Source organism: Calliphora vicina, chromosome 2 (genome assembly GCF_958450345.1).
Source record: "Calliphora vicina chromosome 2, idCalVici1.1, whole genome shotgun sequence".
Classification (NCBI taxonomy): Eukaryota; Metazoa; Arthropoda; class Insecta; order Diptera; family Calliphoridae; genus Calliphora; species Calliphora vicina.
Window position 1 is genome coordinate 85,450,099 of NC_088781.1, and position 17,158 is coordinate 85,467,256.

General features: G+C 29.9%; 1 protein-coding gene across 4 annotated transcripts in view; it reads right to left on the reverse strand.

Moving 5' to 3' along the window:
• Positions 1-16,340, reverse strand: part of Pp2A-29B (Protein phosphatase PP2A regulatory subunit A) — a 149,305-nt gene extending 132,965 nt beyond the window's left edge. For 2 of the 4 annotated variants that reach the window (XM_065502578.1, XM_065502581.1), the window contains exons 1-2: positions 16,095-16,340; positions 3,224-3,377 (exon numbers count right to left, since the gene is read on the reverse strand). In XM_065502578.1, the coding sequence (XP_065358650.1) occupies positions 3,224-3,377; positions 16,095-16,178 (238 nt within the window). In that variant the 5' untranslated portion in view covers positions 16,179-16,340. The remainder of the gene's footprint in view (positions 1-3,223; positions 3,378-16,094) is intronic. The other 2 variants (XM_065502582.1, XM_065502583.1) reach the window with 2 other exon arrangements.
• Between the last annotated feature and the right edge of the window lie 818 nt (positions 16,341-17,158).

A 17,158-nucleotide genomic window follows, 5' to 3' on the forward strand; every position in this document is an offset into this window, starting at 1 on the left:
GCCAGATTTTTGACTGACATGACATTGCCAGATAGAAATTTTAATAATATGATGTATTCTTAACGCTTGCGAGGAAATTTTCAATGTTACCGCCATTTAAATTTTTTCCAATTAGGTGTATCTATTATTTTGAGCAGATGTGTATATTAGAGTTCATTTGTGACCAGGTCACCTCATTTGTTTTTAGGGTATCATCATTTTTCTAAAGGTTTTTGCGTAAATAAAAATAATTTCGTCCTTTTTTTGGAAAATTTTCACTCCTTGTGGTGGTTCAACGCACATAAAGACGCGCATTTTGAGCACATTTTTCTATAGAGCAAAAACGGTTGAATATATTGCAAATCTGATTTTACCAGTCCATTCTGCATCAAAAATTAATACAATTGAATCCTTAAAAATAGTTCCAAAAATCCAAAACAGAGGGCGCAAATTTCATAAAAAAATAAAAAAAAATATAATTTTAGATTTTTTAAACATGCACGATGAAAATGCATTTTATGCTTATCAAAACGGTACCAATATTTCCTTTCTATCACAACCCAGGACACCATTATTTTTATTTACGCAAAAACCTTCAGAAAAATTATGATACCCGCAAATCAGATTTTTGAAATTAACTCTAATGTACATGATTTCATGAAACACTAACAAAATACATGGTCTATTTTGTTTTTTGCTTATATCTCAGTAAGTGGACCGATTTTCTCGATTTCAAATAGCAACTGATGTATCAATATTTGTAAGTTTAGGGGCTTCGGAAAGTTGATTTCAACACACACAGTTGATTTCGATTCCGCTATCTATAACGATCCAGAATATATATACTTTATGGGGTCGCAAATGAAAAATGTGGAAATTACAAACGGAATGACAAACTTCTATGTATATACCCTTGCCACTCATGGTGAAGGGTATAATTAACATATTTCGAGAAAAACTAAAATAAAATCTAATTATACACTTCACCTTCGTGAGAAGATTTTTACCAATATCTGGATTACTAAGAGCTAGCTTCTGGGATAGAGATAATCTACATTCTTCGCTTAAACCTAAATTAAACTAAAAATTGTGTTTCTCACTTATTGTTTATATGCTATATAATCTAGGTTTAACTGAGCATCATTGGTGAGTTAAACCTAAGTATAAAATGCCAAAGCACAAACAGATGGAAAATTAAATAAACAATTCAGCACAGCAGCTCTTTGTTTTTATTTGCTTTATTAACATCAATATAATTTTTAATATACATTTTATATACTTTTATGTCGCTTTTTCTTTTAGAAAGTTAAAATTTACAAAAAAAGTTATGTAACGCGGTAGCTTTTTCTTATAAAATGTATAGTATTGCCATATTTATATGAAAAAATTTGAAGAATAAACATGTGATTTGACTGAAAAGTATGGCAATGCTAACAAAATTAATCCACTAGTGAGAAACACAATCATTGGTTAAATTCCGGCAAAATATGTTTCAGGATTAATATAACAGCGTGTTAAGCTGAGTTTAACTGACAAGTAAGAAACTAGCTCTAAGTCATTAATATGGACAATATGGATATCTAATGATAGATATTTCAAATTCCTTTGCAACGACGTATATAAGAGCATAGTACGTTGAAACTACAAAAATATTTTTTAGCCAAAAAAAAATTAAAAAACCAGAAAAATTTTTTTTAAATTTAAAAAAAATATTTTTAAATAAAAGAAAATTTAAAAAAAAAATGTTTCCCATAAAATAAAAACAACTTTGGAAAAAAAAATAAATTTTATATACCTAAAAATATTTCAAATTTGTATTTTGAAGTATAATTTGGTGAAGGGTATATAAGATTCGTCACAGCCGAATATAGCTCTCTTACTTGTTTTTATTTAAAACTAGCTGACCCGACAGACGTTGTCCAGTCCAAGCCACAACAGCATACATGTAAATCAATGTACATATTTTGAGTTTTTATATAAGTAATCGGATGAAACATGAGTGATGACAGATCTAGCCCTTTTTTCTTGATTAAACTCTCATTGGCCAAGTTATTAGCGATTTTAGATATTGTGAGTTTTTATATAAAAAATCGAGTTTTTGTCAGAAATATGAGTGATCACAGATCGAGTACTTTTTCTTGATTAAACGCTTAGATATTTTGAAAATCGAGCTCCTTTTCTTGATTAACCGTTTGGCCCGCTTCGAAGACGTTGCGGGCCAAACGGTTACTGTGAATGGTGAGCGCTACAGAGCAATGATCAACGAGTTCTTTTTGCCGCAACTTGATGAATTGGGATTGGAAAACATGTGGTTCCAACAGGACGGTGCAACGGCACACACTGCACGTGCCACAACCGATATGCTGAAGGATGCATTTCCCGGGCGCCTAATCTCTCGTTTTGGCGATTTGCACTGGCCAGCAAGATCGCCTGATTTGACCACTCCAGACTTCTTTTTGTGGGGCTTTTTGAAGTCGCCGGTTTATGTCAACAAGCCTCAGACTCTTGCAGCTCTTAAAGACAATATCCGTCAAGAATGTGAGGACCTATCACCGGAAGTTTTGGCCAAAGTGATGGAAAATGCCATAAAAAGAGCTCAAATGACAATCAACTGTGGCGGCGGCCATTTACATGACATCATATTCTCGACTTGATGTAAAAAAAAATTAAAAGACCAAATGAATATAATTCATTTTTTTTTTAATTACAGCCAAAAAACATCGGAAGTTTACTTATGCGCCACCTTGTATATCCGTATTTACTTCTGTAGTTACGATAAAACTGTAGGAGGTATTGGCATAATTTTTTCATATTATTATTCTCTATTATGATCTCAATAAATCCCAATGTTTATTCTCTATTATGATCTCAATAAATCCCAATGTGATGATCAATAAATTCCAGGTATTAAAACTCTCTTTAAAATGATATTCACCCCTAAAACACCAAATTATGTATTTCATCACTTACCTTTTTTAATTTGTTACCTCAATATTTTATACATTTTAAACGCAAAAAATATAGTTTTTGTTCAATTATTAATAAATTGATTTTTAAATTTTTTAACAAAAATTTTAAATTCATTTATTTCTTAAGACATTTCATTTTCTGCCATGGTTTTGTTATAAATTTGTTCATTATATATCAATCATATCAAGTATTATGACTGTTAAACGATTTAATTAATTTAAGTTTATCTCCACACACTTTAAATAATGCTAATATAAAATATAGAAGTACTTACTTGTAAAATTGCCTAATTGATCAGCTAATGCCAATAATACCTCATCCTCGTCATAAATTGTTTCAGTTAAAAATGGAATCAATTCGGATCGGGTTCGTTCTTCTCCAAGTGCTAGTGCAATAGTAGAAAGCTTCTTAATGGAATTCAACCGAAGCTAGAAAAAATAAAAATAAATTAGACAATGTAACAAGTTTTACATACATATGTATATATTATTAAGTTTTAAACGAACATCGTACACTTTCAAATGTATTTAAATATCACCGTGGCACAATCACAGCAACCATACATATTATGTATGTTGTAATTGGGCGAATGCATTTTCGCAAGGGTAAAAATGCTAACTTGAATTACATTATTATGCCGAATAGCTCAAACATAACTGGGAGGAAACCAACAATTTCGATTTTTTAATTTGCAATTGTTGTTGTTGTAATGATGTGGGGATGAACTCACCTGTCGCAGATTTGACAAGCTTTGACGGAGTGAGACTCGGGTCATTTTTTAAAGAGTTAGATGTGCTTGTTACAAATATTAAGTAACGTTAATTTTATTCTCTTTTTTTATTTAAATAATTGTGGATAAAAAATAAAGTTTAAAATAACTATTGAGTAACATTTAAGATTATAATGTAATTTCTTAAAATATTTATGATTGGAGTATACAGTACCAAACTTGACAGTAATAGCCTGTTTTTGTAAAATGAAAAAATTTGTTCGTTCTTAAAAAAAACGTATGAAAACAATTTTACGGTTTTAAACGTCGATATAAATTTATTGTGAGTGACAATAAATAATACAGCTTTATTTTCTTCATATATGTATTTTTCGTTTTTTATAAAATGGTTTCGTTGGTTACAATGGAAAGGAATGTAAAATAGAAAATGTTTTTAAAAATTATATACCCTGTCCAAAATGTGAATATTACTTTGCGTTAGATATGCGCGATATTACCATACCTGTGATTTTAATAACAGGTTACAATGGAAAGGAATGTAAAATAGAAAATGTTTTTAAAAATTATATACCCTGTCCAAAATGTGAATATTACTTTGCGTTAGATATGCGCGATATTACCATACCTGTGATTTTAATAACAGTGATTGAAAAATTACTGGTAACAACTGTTACTGAATATAGCAAGTAACAGATACATTTAAATCGTTCTTTCATATTTTTCAATATACTGTGCCGATCTTATTTATTTATTTGTTTATTCATTCAGTTACAGAATCCGAGCCAATAGGCCATAATTATACTACTCACAAATTGATTATACATACAAAATAATAATATATTAATTAATTTAAAAATTAACTAATTGTAATGTGATCAGTCAATAACCAATAAAAATTAATAAAGACATTTAAACTACAAAAACAAAACCTCACAAGTTTGTAGCCAACAAACTAAAAGTAAGAATACATACTAAATATTATGGTATTCGAATTATTCGATTTTTCTCTTGTTCGAATAAAACGAATAATTCGAATAAGAGATTTTAATTTGTTCGAATAATTCGATCACACTTTTAAAATTAATGGAATTATTCGAATAATTTAAATTTTTTTAAAAAAGTAAAGAATGAAGTTTGGTGTCGGTTTTTTAATATTTTATTGTTAAAGAAAAACAAAAAATAACGTTAAAGTTAACAATTCAAGTATTGATAATGTTTAAAAATATTCAAAAACAAAGTCCATCATTAAATTTTCAACAGAAATATTCTGATCAGATTAACTCCCGAACAATCTACAAAACAATTGACTAGCAAACCCTTTAGTTTCCGTTTTGAAACTTTGCTTTAAAAAATTTGAGCTAGTTGGACATGATCCTGAATTCAAGTACAATATAAACGTATTAAGAACTTTGAGTAACAAATTTTTTAGTAAATTAATTATTCACTATTTCTAAATTATTTATTACAAACTCAAGCTCTATCAACGTTGCCGAATCTTTGCTTAATAAAGTGGTCTTGGGGAATTACACAATAAAGGGAATCTGTCCAAAGTTTGATATCATTGTTAGTGAACGTGGCTAATTTGAAGTCAGGCAGTGCATGATTGACGCATATACAAATACGCAAAAATTTTATTACCATGTTAGACAAAGATGTTCAACGATGTTCAAAATCATGCTTTTCTTGCAATAAAACGTTAGTTTGCAATATTTGTGTTTATTACTCGATTTATTAAATATTTTGCAACACTTACGTACTCAGTTAATAACATCACTTATATACATACATATATTTTAAGATTATGGCCTTCATCTATTTCAATGTAATCATTATAAATGTCATCCTCAATATCACTTTCGACGACCGTTTCAAAATCACATTCAACTCCACTTTAATCTAAGTTAAAATTTTGATTATTAATTGCGATTCTTCTAATATTTTGCCAGCTAAATTGGTTTGAGTCCTAAGTTAAAAATGTTGAAAGATTTGTTTTTAGAATTGTAACGTCTTGCAGTAATATTTATATATTTATAGAAGGAGCTATCGGAACACTCATCTACAGTGATCGAAAGTCCCTTTGTCATTAGTTATTTTTCGAATTTCAGAAACAATACAATTTTTGTGAGTCATTATTATTACTTATTGAAATTTAAATTATGAAAAATTTTAAGCAATTTAATAAATTTAAATATATATGATTGTTCGAATTATTCGTTATTCGAAAATGGCCATTTTTAAATTGTTCGAATAATTATTCGTAAGAAATTATTCGATTAATCGAACGATCATTAGTCGAATGAATACCCTACTAAATATTAAATGATAAAAGACCAACAAAGAACACCACCAAAGATGTCCCACAATAAATTCTCACATATTTGAAGAACCAGCAGTAGTAGCAAAGATTAGGCAGCATACAAAAGGCAACTACATGAAATTGAGTTGAAACAATAAAGAATTGTGAATACAACACACATATTCAATGTGTCATACTAACATTAGAACTGGAATAAAACTATAAATAGGAAAAACCAATCACTATTAAAAAAGAAATCTGTATTTAACAAGGGAAATACAAGATGCTATACAATTACCCTGATTTCCATCGTGTCCAGGGACCCATATAAGCGTTATCCTAGAATGTCTCGCTATCTCATTTAGGGATACCCGGTATTCCTCGGTTAACCTAGATGTCGTAAAGACACCCGCTATTCCGTTAACGGCAGTCTTGCTATCAGTAAATATACATATATCACCAGATATTCGATAATACCTCAGCCAGTTGGATGCACGCTTAATGGCAGTAATTTCCGCCTGAAGAGCAGTACAGAAATTAGGTAGCCTAAAGTAGGTTTTTATCCCAAAGTTTTCAATATAGAAACCTCCACCGACCCTGTTTCCCCTATTTCGTTCGTTCTCTTATAAAATCTGCAATTGCTTGCTGATGATTGATGTCCCAAAGCGTTGGACATTCTTGAACTGCAGTAATTAGTTTATGCCCGCAACTACATATGATGCATCAAGAGATATGGTGCGATATCCGTTGCATACGCGTAGACAACTTCTACGGAAAATGGACATCATGTCCTTCCTGGAGGTGCATCTTAGTGAACTATTCCAGATGGGTGACTCATTAGCAGTATAGATGTTGCCACTCTCTATAGAAGTATTCTGCGGCTTTGCCTTGGGCCTCCTATGTATATTTGGCATCATCCTGGCCAATGAAATAGTAGCCTTTTGTCATGAGTACTCAGTATGCCGTTTAAAATTTAGTCGGTTATCAATGATCACGCCCAGATATTTTATTGCTTCCGTGGAAACAATTTCGCTTCTTCCAACTTGGATCCTTAGGACTTCATTTGCTATCCTGCTGCTTATCAACACGACATCTGTTTTGTGTTCTGCAAGTTTGAGGTTCGATTTTACCAGCCATTTATCGATGGTTTTAATATCCTCGTTTGCGTATATCTGCACATCTTCTAGATTCCGAGCTTGGACTTTTACTGCCACATCATCCGCGAATTCAACAATTTTCACCTCACCCGGTACTTGGAGCCTGAACACACCATCGTACATGATGTTGCATAATAATGGGCCAAGGACCGATTCTTGCGGAACACCCGCCGAAATGTTTTGGGACTCAATATTGTCCGTCACATACCACAGGTTTCTATTGGAAAATTAATCTTTTTCTGTTCTTATAAGGTACTCTGGAACGTTCAAATTCTGAAGAGACTAATTTATATTGATCCATTCCGCCGAATTGAAGGCGTTCTTGATATCTAGCGCAATTATTGCACAGTACTTGACCGACTATACTTTTTTACTTGTTTATTTTAGAATAATAATACTAAAAATATTTAATGACTAGGGATCGGATTTATATACAAATGCAAAGTTTTTCTCGAATGTCCAAATACCAAAGGGCTAATTACACTGTGCAACAAGTAAAGACTTTTGGAAAAACACACGGACTGAACAGTATAGGTTCGACTCTACTATAGTAGTTAACCCTATACTCAGTTTGGCGATTTTGATGACCAATTTTCGGAAAATCAGTGGGCCCTCAAAAAAAGGTGTCATCAGTTTTTGGCGAACATCTAATTCAAACTTGGTGATATGGCTTTACTATATATGGCAATAATATATCTAAGACTCCACAAAAAAAATTTTGTTTACATTTTTTGCCAACAAAATAACTTTTTCGTGGTCTTTATGAAAAAAAATATAGGAAACAATTTTTTTCACTTTTTTTAGAATAACTTACAAGGATACCTAATGTTTCACTAACAATATTTGCCAAAGTTGTAGCTACGGTAAAGCTGAACAACTCTTGTGAACATATCAATGCAATCTGATCGTGTCTATGCACTTTCAATAGCTCATATCACTTTGTACCTTAAAATTTTTATTTTTTACTATTTTGATGCTAAAACAAAGATTTTTTTTAAACATATTTTAGGCGCATAAATGTCTTCCAACAAATATATATTTTCAATATATTTACATTTTAAATCAGTAGTAACGTGTAATTTGCAGTAAATTGATAAATCATGCAAGACTACATGTTAAAATATATATTCTACTAGTTGAAGTTTGAAGACTCCCACTATAATAGTATCCCAGATATGCAATAATAAATTTTTACTTTGTATGGGAGGTGACATGCCCATTGTTCCTATATAGGTCAATTGTGAATATATAAAGATATGCTAGCAAATTTGCCGTATGCTAAAAAGTTTATATACACTTTTTAACAAATAACATATTGTTATGATAATGCGTTAATGTTTACAATCATTTATAACTCTGTTATTAAATGAACTAAACATAGCTTAAGTGTTATAGCATTTTCCAACTCTATACATTAAGTTTAGTACATGAAAATACATACTTCAATTATATGATACACACATATAAAGGATTATTAAAAAAAGAGACATTGAAATTAACACACATATTTGTCAGCAAACGATGGAAATTTGTTAAAAAGTAAATATATCTGTGGTTACAAGAAATAACCGCCTAATTCAAAAAACATGTTTTTGAGAAAAAGCAATTTATATTTATAAAAGCGTTTCAGAAAAAAAATAAAAGAGTGCATTAGAAAAAGTATAATGCAGAATCAAAGATTCTTACCCCCACAATGCTAAAATTAAAAATTATAACAAAAGCTTTATTTATTAGAGAAATATTTAATAAAAACAAATATCATCGCTTAATGCAACTCAGAAATACTAAATTGAACAAGTAAGAGTGCTATATTCGGCTGTGCCGAATCTTATATACCCTTCACCAAATTATACTTAAAAATTTTAAATATTTTTAGGTAAACAAAATTTTTTTTTCCAGTTTTTTTTTAATTTTTCGGAAAAAAAAATTTTTCGATTGTTATTTAAAATTTTATTTTTTTTTTTAAATTTAATTTTTTTTTTTTAAATTTTAATTTTTTTTTTTTTAAATTTTAAAATTTTTTTTTGGTTTTTTTCAATTTTTTTTGTGAAAAAAAATTCGGGTTAAAATTTTTTTTCCGAATTTGGCCCATTGTAGGTCCAACTTACTATGGTCTTATATACGTCGTTGCAAATGTCTTTGAAATATCTATCATTAGATATCCATATTGTCAATATTAATGTCTTAGTAATGCAGATATATGTAGGTCAAAAATAGGTCAAAAATCGATGTTGTCTTGGTTTTTTCCTCATATCTCAGCTATTTGTGGATTTCACTCGGAAATGGTGAGATTATTCGGAGATATAGATGGGTTAATCATCTATATGGACGATTTTCTCATTCATGCCGAACTGTGGACTCGTCAAAATTTGCTGTTGGAGCCACAATTATGCATGACAATAATCCGATTGCATATGCTTCAGCCTCTTTGACTGAATGTCAGTCTAATTATGCTCAAATTAAAAAAGAGCTTTTCGCAATTTTGTTTGGGTGTACTCGTTTTCACCAAAATGTATATGGTTTACATGTTATAGTAGAAACTGATCATAAGCCATTGGTAACTTTATTTGAAAAACCACTTTATAAGATTACAGCTCGCTTGCAAGGATTCATGCTGCGTATATTAACATACAACATAAAAGTAATTTATAAGCCTGGAAAATATCTCTATATTGCCGACACTCTTTCGAGAGCTCCACTTAAGGGACATACTCTATTAGATATGAATAAAGAAATTGACTTGCATTGTAACTTCATCATGTCTCAAAATAGTTTATCTGACATTGCGGTAGAGGAAGTAAGAAAGGACACAGAAATGGATGAAGTTTTTCAAAGTTTAAGGGAATGTATAAAAACTGGCCTACTGATAAGAAAAAGGTAAATCCAATTTTATTACCATATTTTCCTATAAGAAATGAAATATCACAATTAAATGGTATTTTACTAATGAATAATCGAATTCTAATACCTAAGTCTTAGAAAGGAAATGTTGTCATACTTGCATGAAGGACACATGGGTATACAACGCTGTCAAAACTTGGCAAGAGAATATATTTTCTGGCAAAATATACATCATGATATAAACGTAATGGTATTAAATTGTGAAATTTGTAAAAATATCAAAAATCTAATTCAAAAGAGGAACTGTTACCTCATGAAATTGCAACAATACCATGGTACAAAATAGGTTGTGATCTCTTTGAATTTAACAAAACTATGTATTTGTTAGTAGTAGATTATTATTCTAAAATAAATAAAAAAAAGTTATAATTAAACTCAATCTATTTATGCCAGGCATGGAATACCAGCGATTTTTATTTCCGATAATGGGCCCCCTTTCAATTCGAAGAAATTTTCAGATTTTTGTAAAAGTTGGGAAATAGAACACATTACTTCAAGTCCCTATCTGTCTAGGTCGAATGGCTTAGCAGAGAGTACAGTAAAGACAGTCAAGAAAATGTTGTGCAAAAGCCTTGAAGATTCGTCTGATCCTTATACGGCTCTATTACAATATAGAACAACTCGTAAAGGAGATTTTCCAAGTCCGTCAGAATTATTAATGGGTAGAGTACTGAGAACTAAATTACCATGCCTATTAGAAAATTTTAAACAAAAACAAGTAAGAGTGCTATATTCGGCTATGCCGAATCTTATATACCCTTCACCTTTGTTGTGGATGCATTATTATTTTTTATAATTAGTATATAGGTATGTATGTACATTGCCCACTTTCAGCTTACAGCATCCTAAATTTATCAAGAACACAAAAAACAACAACAACGCCAAACGAAACAGAACACCAAAAGAAAAAACAAAAACAAAATACGCAAGGCAATGAAACCAACACACATCCAAACATACGTTTAATTGTATAAAAAACAACAACAACGCCAAAAGAAAAACAAAATACGCAAAGCATGCACATTCAAACATACGATTTGTTGATTTTTTGTCAAAAAAACCAACACACAACCAAACAAAAGTTTAGTTGTATAAAAAACAACAACAACGCCAAAAGAAACAAAACACAAAAAAAAAACAAAATACGCAAAGCTTGCACATCCAAACATACGTTTTGTTGTTTTTTTGTCAAAAAAACCAACACACAACCAAACAAACGTTTAGTTGTATAAAAAACAACAACAACGCCAAAAGAAACAAAACACAAAAAAAAAACAAAATACGCAAAGCTTGCACATCCAACCATACGTTTTGTTGCTTTTTTGTCAAAGCATGCAATACATTGTGTTTTTTGATGAAATTTTTAGAGGTTGTCTCGGATTTTTGCTCATATCTCCGTTATTTATGGACGGATTTTGCTGATTTTAAATAGCAAAATTCTCGAAAGTATGTCTGACAGAATTGTTGAAGATTTGGATCCCGGAGATATCTGGGGCCTTCAGAAATTTGATTTCAACAGACAGACGGACAGACAGACAGACAGACGAACATGGCTTAATCGACTCCGCTATCTATAAGGATCCAGAATATATATACTTTATAGGGTCGGAAATGAAAAATGTAGAAATTACAAACGGAATGACAAACTTATATATACCCTTCTCACGAAGCTGAAGGGTATAATAATAAATACAAAAGACATCACCAGGCAAATAGATAATCGAAAGAAAATTGTGATGAAAAATTACAACGTCAAAGAATCTAAAACCGGTAGATGGTGGTCAAAAGGTAATGTTTCAATGAACACCAACATGTATATGGTATAAGGGTACTGTAATACAGCATTGCAAAGAAACCAGATCATTTATAATTCAGGACCAAGAAGGTGCAACCTATAGAAGAAATAGACAACATATTAAAAATGAATTTGAAAATGTTACCGAAAATTTTAACAAAAATCTTAATGAAAATATTTTTAGAAATCTAAATAAAAATGTTAATGAAAATTTAAATAAAAATGTTAATGAAAATATTTTTAGAAATCTAAATGAAAATTTAAACAAAAATGTTAATGAAAATTTAAATGAAAATTAACATATTGTAAACAAATATGTAACTACAAGTGGCAGAGTTAGCAAACTGCCAATAAGATATCAATAATAAATTAAACAAAGGGAGATGTTATGATAATGGGTTAATGTTTACAATCATTTATAACTCTGTTATTAAATGAACTAAACATAGCTTAAGTGTTATGGCATTATCCAACACTATACATTAAGTTTAGTACATGAAAATACATACTTCAATTGTATGATACACACACATAAAGGATTATTAAATAAAGAGACATTGAAATTAACACACATATTTGTCAGCAAACGATGGAAATTTGTTAAAAAGTAAATATATCTGTGGTTACAAGCAATAACCGCCTAATTCAAAAAACATGTTTTTGAGAAAAAGCAATTTATATTTATAAAAGCGTTTCAGAAAAAAATAAAAGAGTGCATTAGAAAAAGTATAATGCAGAATCAAAGATTCTTAATAACACAATATGGTGAAGTAATACATCATAAAAATGGTTGCCACAAACATATACTCAATTACTACAATCATATATATGATTGCTACAATTATATGAATGGTAACTTGAACATATTATCATTACCGCAATCATAACCATAATAGTAACCATAATTTTGTTAAAAAACTTGTAAAAATTTTGAAATGGTTATGGTAAACATGTACAACTATATTTCTTCTCTGAGTATAGTTTTAGATGGTTTTAATTGAGTTTTGTAAGATAACTAACGAAAAAAAAACTCAATAAATACCAAAAATTACACTTTTCTTTATTGACTATGTTGTAGCCGGCGTTGAGCTTAAAAACTTTACTGAACATAACTTTGCAATATTCGGACATTTAGATGGTCAAAATGCTTAAAAAGGCAAAAGAATTACAATTTTTCCTATACGATATATACTAATTTAAAATCGATATATCTCGATTCCTAGACCAGACCCAGCGAAATGCCGGGACACGTATAACATTTTTTTTACCGATCTAACATTTCCCATTGGGCAGAACCTCCGCCGATCACTGACCCTACTATTTGTCGCATAGTGTTATCGAATCAGTATAATCTATATCACTTTCATCTATTTGATAACATAATTTTAACCAATTTTAACCATTTTTTAACATAATTTAAACCGGAGATGTTTTCGAATTAATACTTCAAAGCGAATTGTGCACTATATCTACACTACAGGTCTATTTTATCTCCAATTTATAATAGTACCTTATTTCTAGAAAACTTGATTTGGAGAACAAAAAATTTCTTTCGAGTGCAATTCTTTTAGAACCACTTAAATTGGGTAGTGTAATTTATTTGTAAATTAATTAAAAAATGCAGTTGTGAAAAACCGCCAATATTAGGGAGATCTTCAAATTTGGAAATGGTGGTTGCAGGAAATCGTATTAATCTTGTGTATATTTAAATGTTCATACATACAACACTACTTATCTAGTGGATTTATGAAATTATCCTGTTAAAATATTAAAATTCCTTGGATTTAAGTGGTGGACATTAGGTTAGCACATTTTGTGTATGTTATTATTAGTTTTTTTAAGGTATGAAAATTAAGTAAAAATTTTACACATAAGTGTTTTGTATGGCGTGATCAGTATGTACCGTTATTCTTTTCTATTCTCTTTTGCCTTTTTTTTGTAAAATTTTGTTTTATTGCAAGAAGTGTTTAATCTGAGCTGGACATTAATTTAGCACATTATTCAAATTTCAATATTTTTATAACTTTTCTTGCTTAAATTGATAAGTTTTATTAATACTTTAATTAATAAATTTTATTAATAAACGTAAAACAAAAAATAGATATGGCTAAAGGTAAGTGGTGCACAGAGGAGCAGCGTAAGGTTGTCTATCAAATGAAATTGAGAGGAAGCACCGTTTGTGATATTGCTTAAATATTAAACTGTTCCAGGAAGATGGTGTACAATGCACTAAGTCATATTCAAGCCTATGGAACCCACAAAAATGTTCCACAGTGTTCTAAGTAGAGTATCCAAAACCGAAAACCGGTCAACCGGTTTTTTCATCATTGTAAACTCCACCCGTTTCGGTTTTTTTAACTTTTTGGTTTTTTTACAAACCGGTTTTTGTAAGACGGTTAACCGGTTTTAATGAAATATATTTTCTTTGACAATATTTCGTAAAAGATATAAAATAATTACATAAAGATAGATTATTAAGAATTAAAAAATACAAAATTTCCGAAGATTTAGTACACAATTCATAACACATTTCCCAATAGCGTCCACAAATAAAAATAAATTTAAGAACTTTTTCATATTAAATAAAAATTTAATATAAACCGGTTAACCGGTTTTTTTTTGAAGACAAAAACCGAAACCGTTTAACCGGTTTTTTTAAAATACTATAATCAAAACCGGTTTTTTCAGAAACATACTTTTTCGGTTAAACCGGAAACCGGTTTTTCAAATTTGCCGGTTTTTTGGACACTCTAGTTCTAAGCCTAGAAAAACCACTCGTAAAGAGGACTCACTTATTTATAGAGTTCAGTAGCGGACCCCTTTAAAACCTCAACTGAAATTCAAAGGGAAGTTTCCGAAAAATTTGGTATTGACGTCTCCTCAAGAACAATTAGAAGACGAATTAATGAAAAAAATTTACGTGGATGTATTGTACAACACAAACCACACGTGTCGAAGAAAACTTTGAAATCCAGCATTTTATTCGCCCGTGAACATTTAAACAAGCCCATTATTTTTTGGAAAAATATTCTCTGGAGTGACGAGTCGAAATTTTGTCGATTTGGATCTGATGGATAACGTTATGTATGGCGTCCTCCAAAAATGCAACAAAACCCCAGGTACACCTCAAAAACCGTAAAGCATGGTGGTGGAAACGTAATGGTTTGGGCTGCGTTTTCTGGGCACGGTGTGGGTCCTATAATAAAAAAAGTCGATACGCGAATGGACCAGTATGTTTATAAAAATATAATTTCCAATACAATGATTCCATATGCAGAGGAAAACATGCCACATAGATGGCATTTCATGCACGATAACGATCCAAAACACACTTCGCACTTAGTGAAGTGTTGCTTGGAACAAAGTTGTATTGATGTTTTAAAATGGCCAGCTCAATCGCCGGATCTTAATCCTATAGAGAACCTAAAAAACGAAAAATGTTAAGTAAAATAATATTGCATATTCTTTACATCGAGAATAATACATTAAGATATAGCAATGATTAAAATAATTAACGTTATGTGCTAAAATCATGGCCACCACTGTATATGTAAGGCACATTTAAAATTTTTGAATATGAATAAAGAAACTTAATAACTAAATAAACAATGTGTGCATGCTTTAATAATTTCTATTAATCATCAAATAATAATAATGATATACATACATAACTATTCAATAAACTATTGATTTGTAAAGCTAATGTTCATCCCAATACAGCTAAAATCATAAATATCTCCTAAAATAACTAATCAAACGCAAATGTTATGATATCATTAGGCTTGAATTGGCTATTACGCCACACATAAATGGCGTATGTATATATTACATGTTTAGATATATATATTTCAGAATACTTATTCATAAATTTGTTTAAATAGGAAGACAGCCTACCTACAATGCCTAGGAAGCCTGCACAATTTTTATCTAAGACACATGTCAAAAACTGTCTTCTATCACTGTAAAACTTCTAACCCATTCTAAGAGTGCAAGAACAATTAATGATGAACAAATAAGAAAATTGCAACGGCTTAGCGTTGTAAATTTTAAGCTAAAAATCTCAACACAATCAAGCCTAAAATAAAAAAAGGATTCCCGTTAAAAAGTCATAAATATATGTATATGCACTGCATTGTACTGTTGAGATAGATATTAAGAAAAAAATATATTGAATCAGATATCCTGAAAAATTGGTTTAAACATAGGAAACCAAGTTACCAATCTTCATACAATATGTTATCACAATAAAAATAATAATAATCTTACCTGAACATCTTCATTTTTTAGCTCATCTATAAGAACAGCAATTGGGTATAGAGAATCGTCGACGGTTTTGTCACTGGTAGCCATTATTGACTCACAAGAAATTGCAAAAATGTAATAGGTTAGCTTTTCTTATTAACTTAAATTTTGTATTTTCAATTGACTTAACGAAAGTAATGCTTTAAATAATTGAAAAAATTTATTTATTTTCGGAAAGCTAATGGTTCAATAACTTTAATACTTATTTCGCAAATTCAGTATTTACGAGAAAAATTCGGGTTATCTTCGTTAAGAATATTTAACTTAATAAGAAATGGCGTTGCCAATATGTTAAAATGTCAAACTATTAAAATTCTGTTATATATTCATAATGAATTTACAATTTACACTGGAAAAAATTATAAATAAACCGACGATCCGTAAAATTAAAAGAAAAGAAAATTTTTGACAAGTACAACAACATAATATACACGTTTAGTTTATTGGCATATGTTTGTAAATACCCAAGGTAAATTTATTTACAGGTATACCCAATTCTACAACAAATACAACTTTACCAAAAACAACATATATTTTGTTTTTGTAAAAATATTTCATAGCTGTCAAGGCGAATTTAAACAAGGTGGAGTAAGTCAAACAGCTGATAATTTTTTTTTTCGTTTATACGCACGGCTTATTTGCAAATAAAAATATTGCAATTAGAAAAAAATGCCGCATAAACAGTGAATTAATTTTTTATTTGCGAATAGCTAACTCACGAAAACAATTCCTGATTAACGACACTATTTGCAAATAAGATTTTAAGCATTGCCATATGTTTTAACGCTTTTAGTTATTAAGACGATTTTTAAATATTTCATTGCGTTTTTGAATTACTTGGATTGCAAGACGGACAAGAATTTTTGATTCTATAATTTTTACATTTAAAAAAATAAAAAATGTATCATATTTTATTCAATAAAAGAGCTACCAAAAAATTAAATTTTACCATCCGGCATCTCATAAAAACAAGAATTTTCCGTAACCAATGTGACATATAAACAGTGAGTTAGTTAATTGCAAATAAT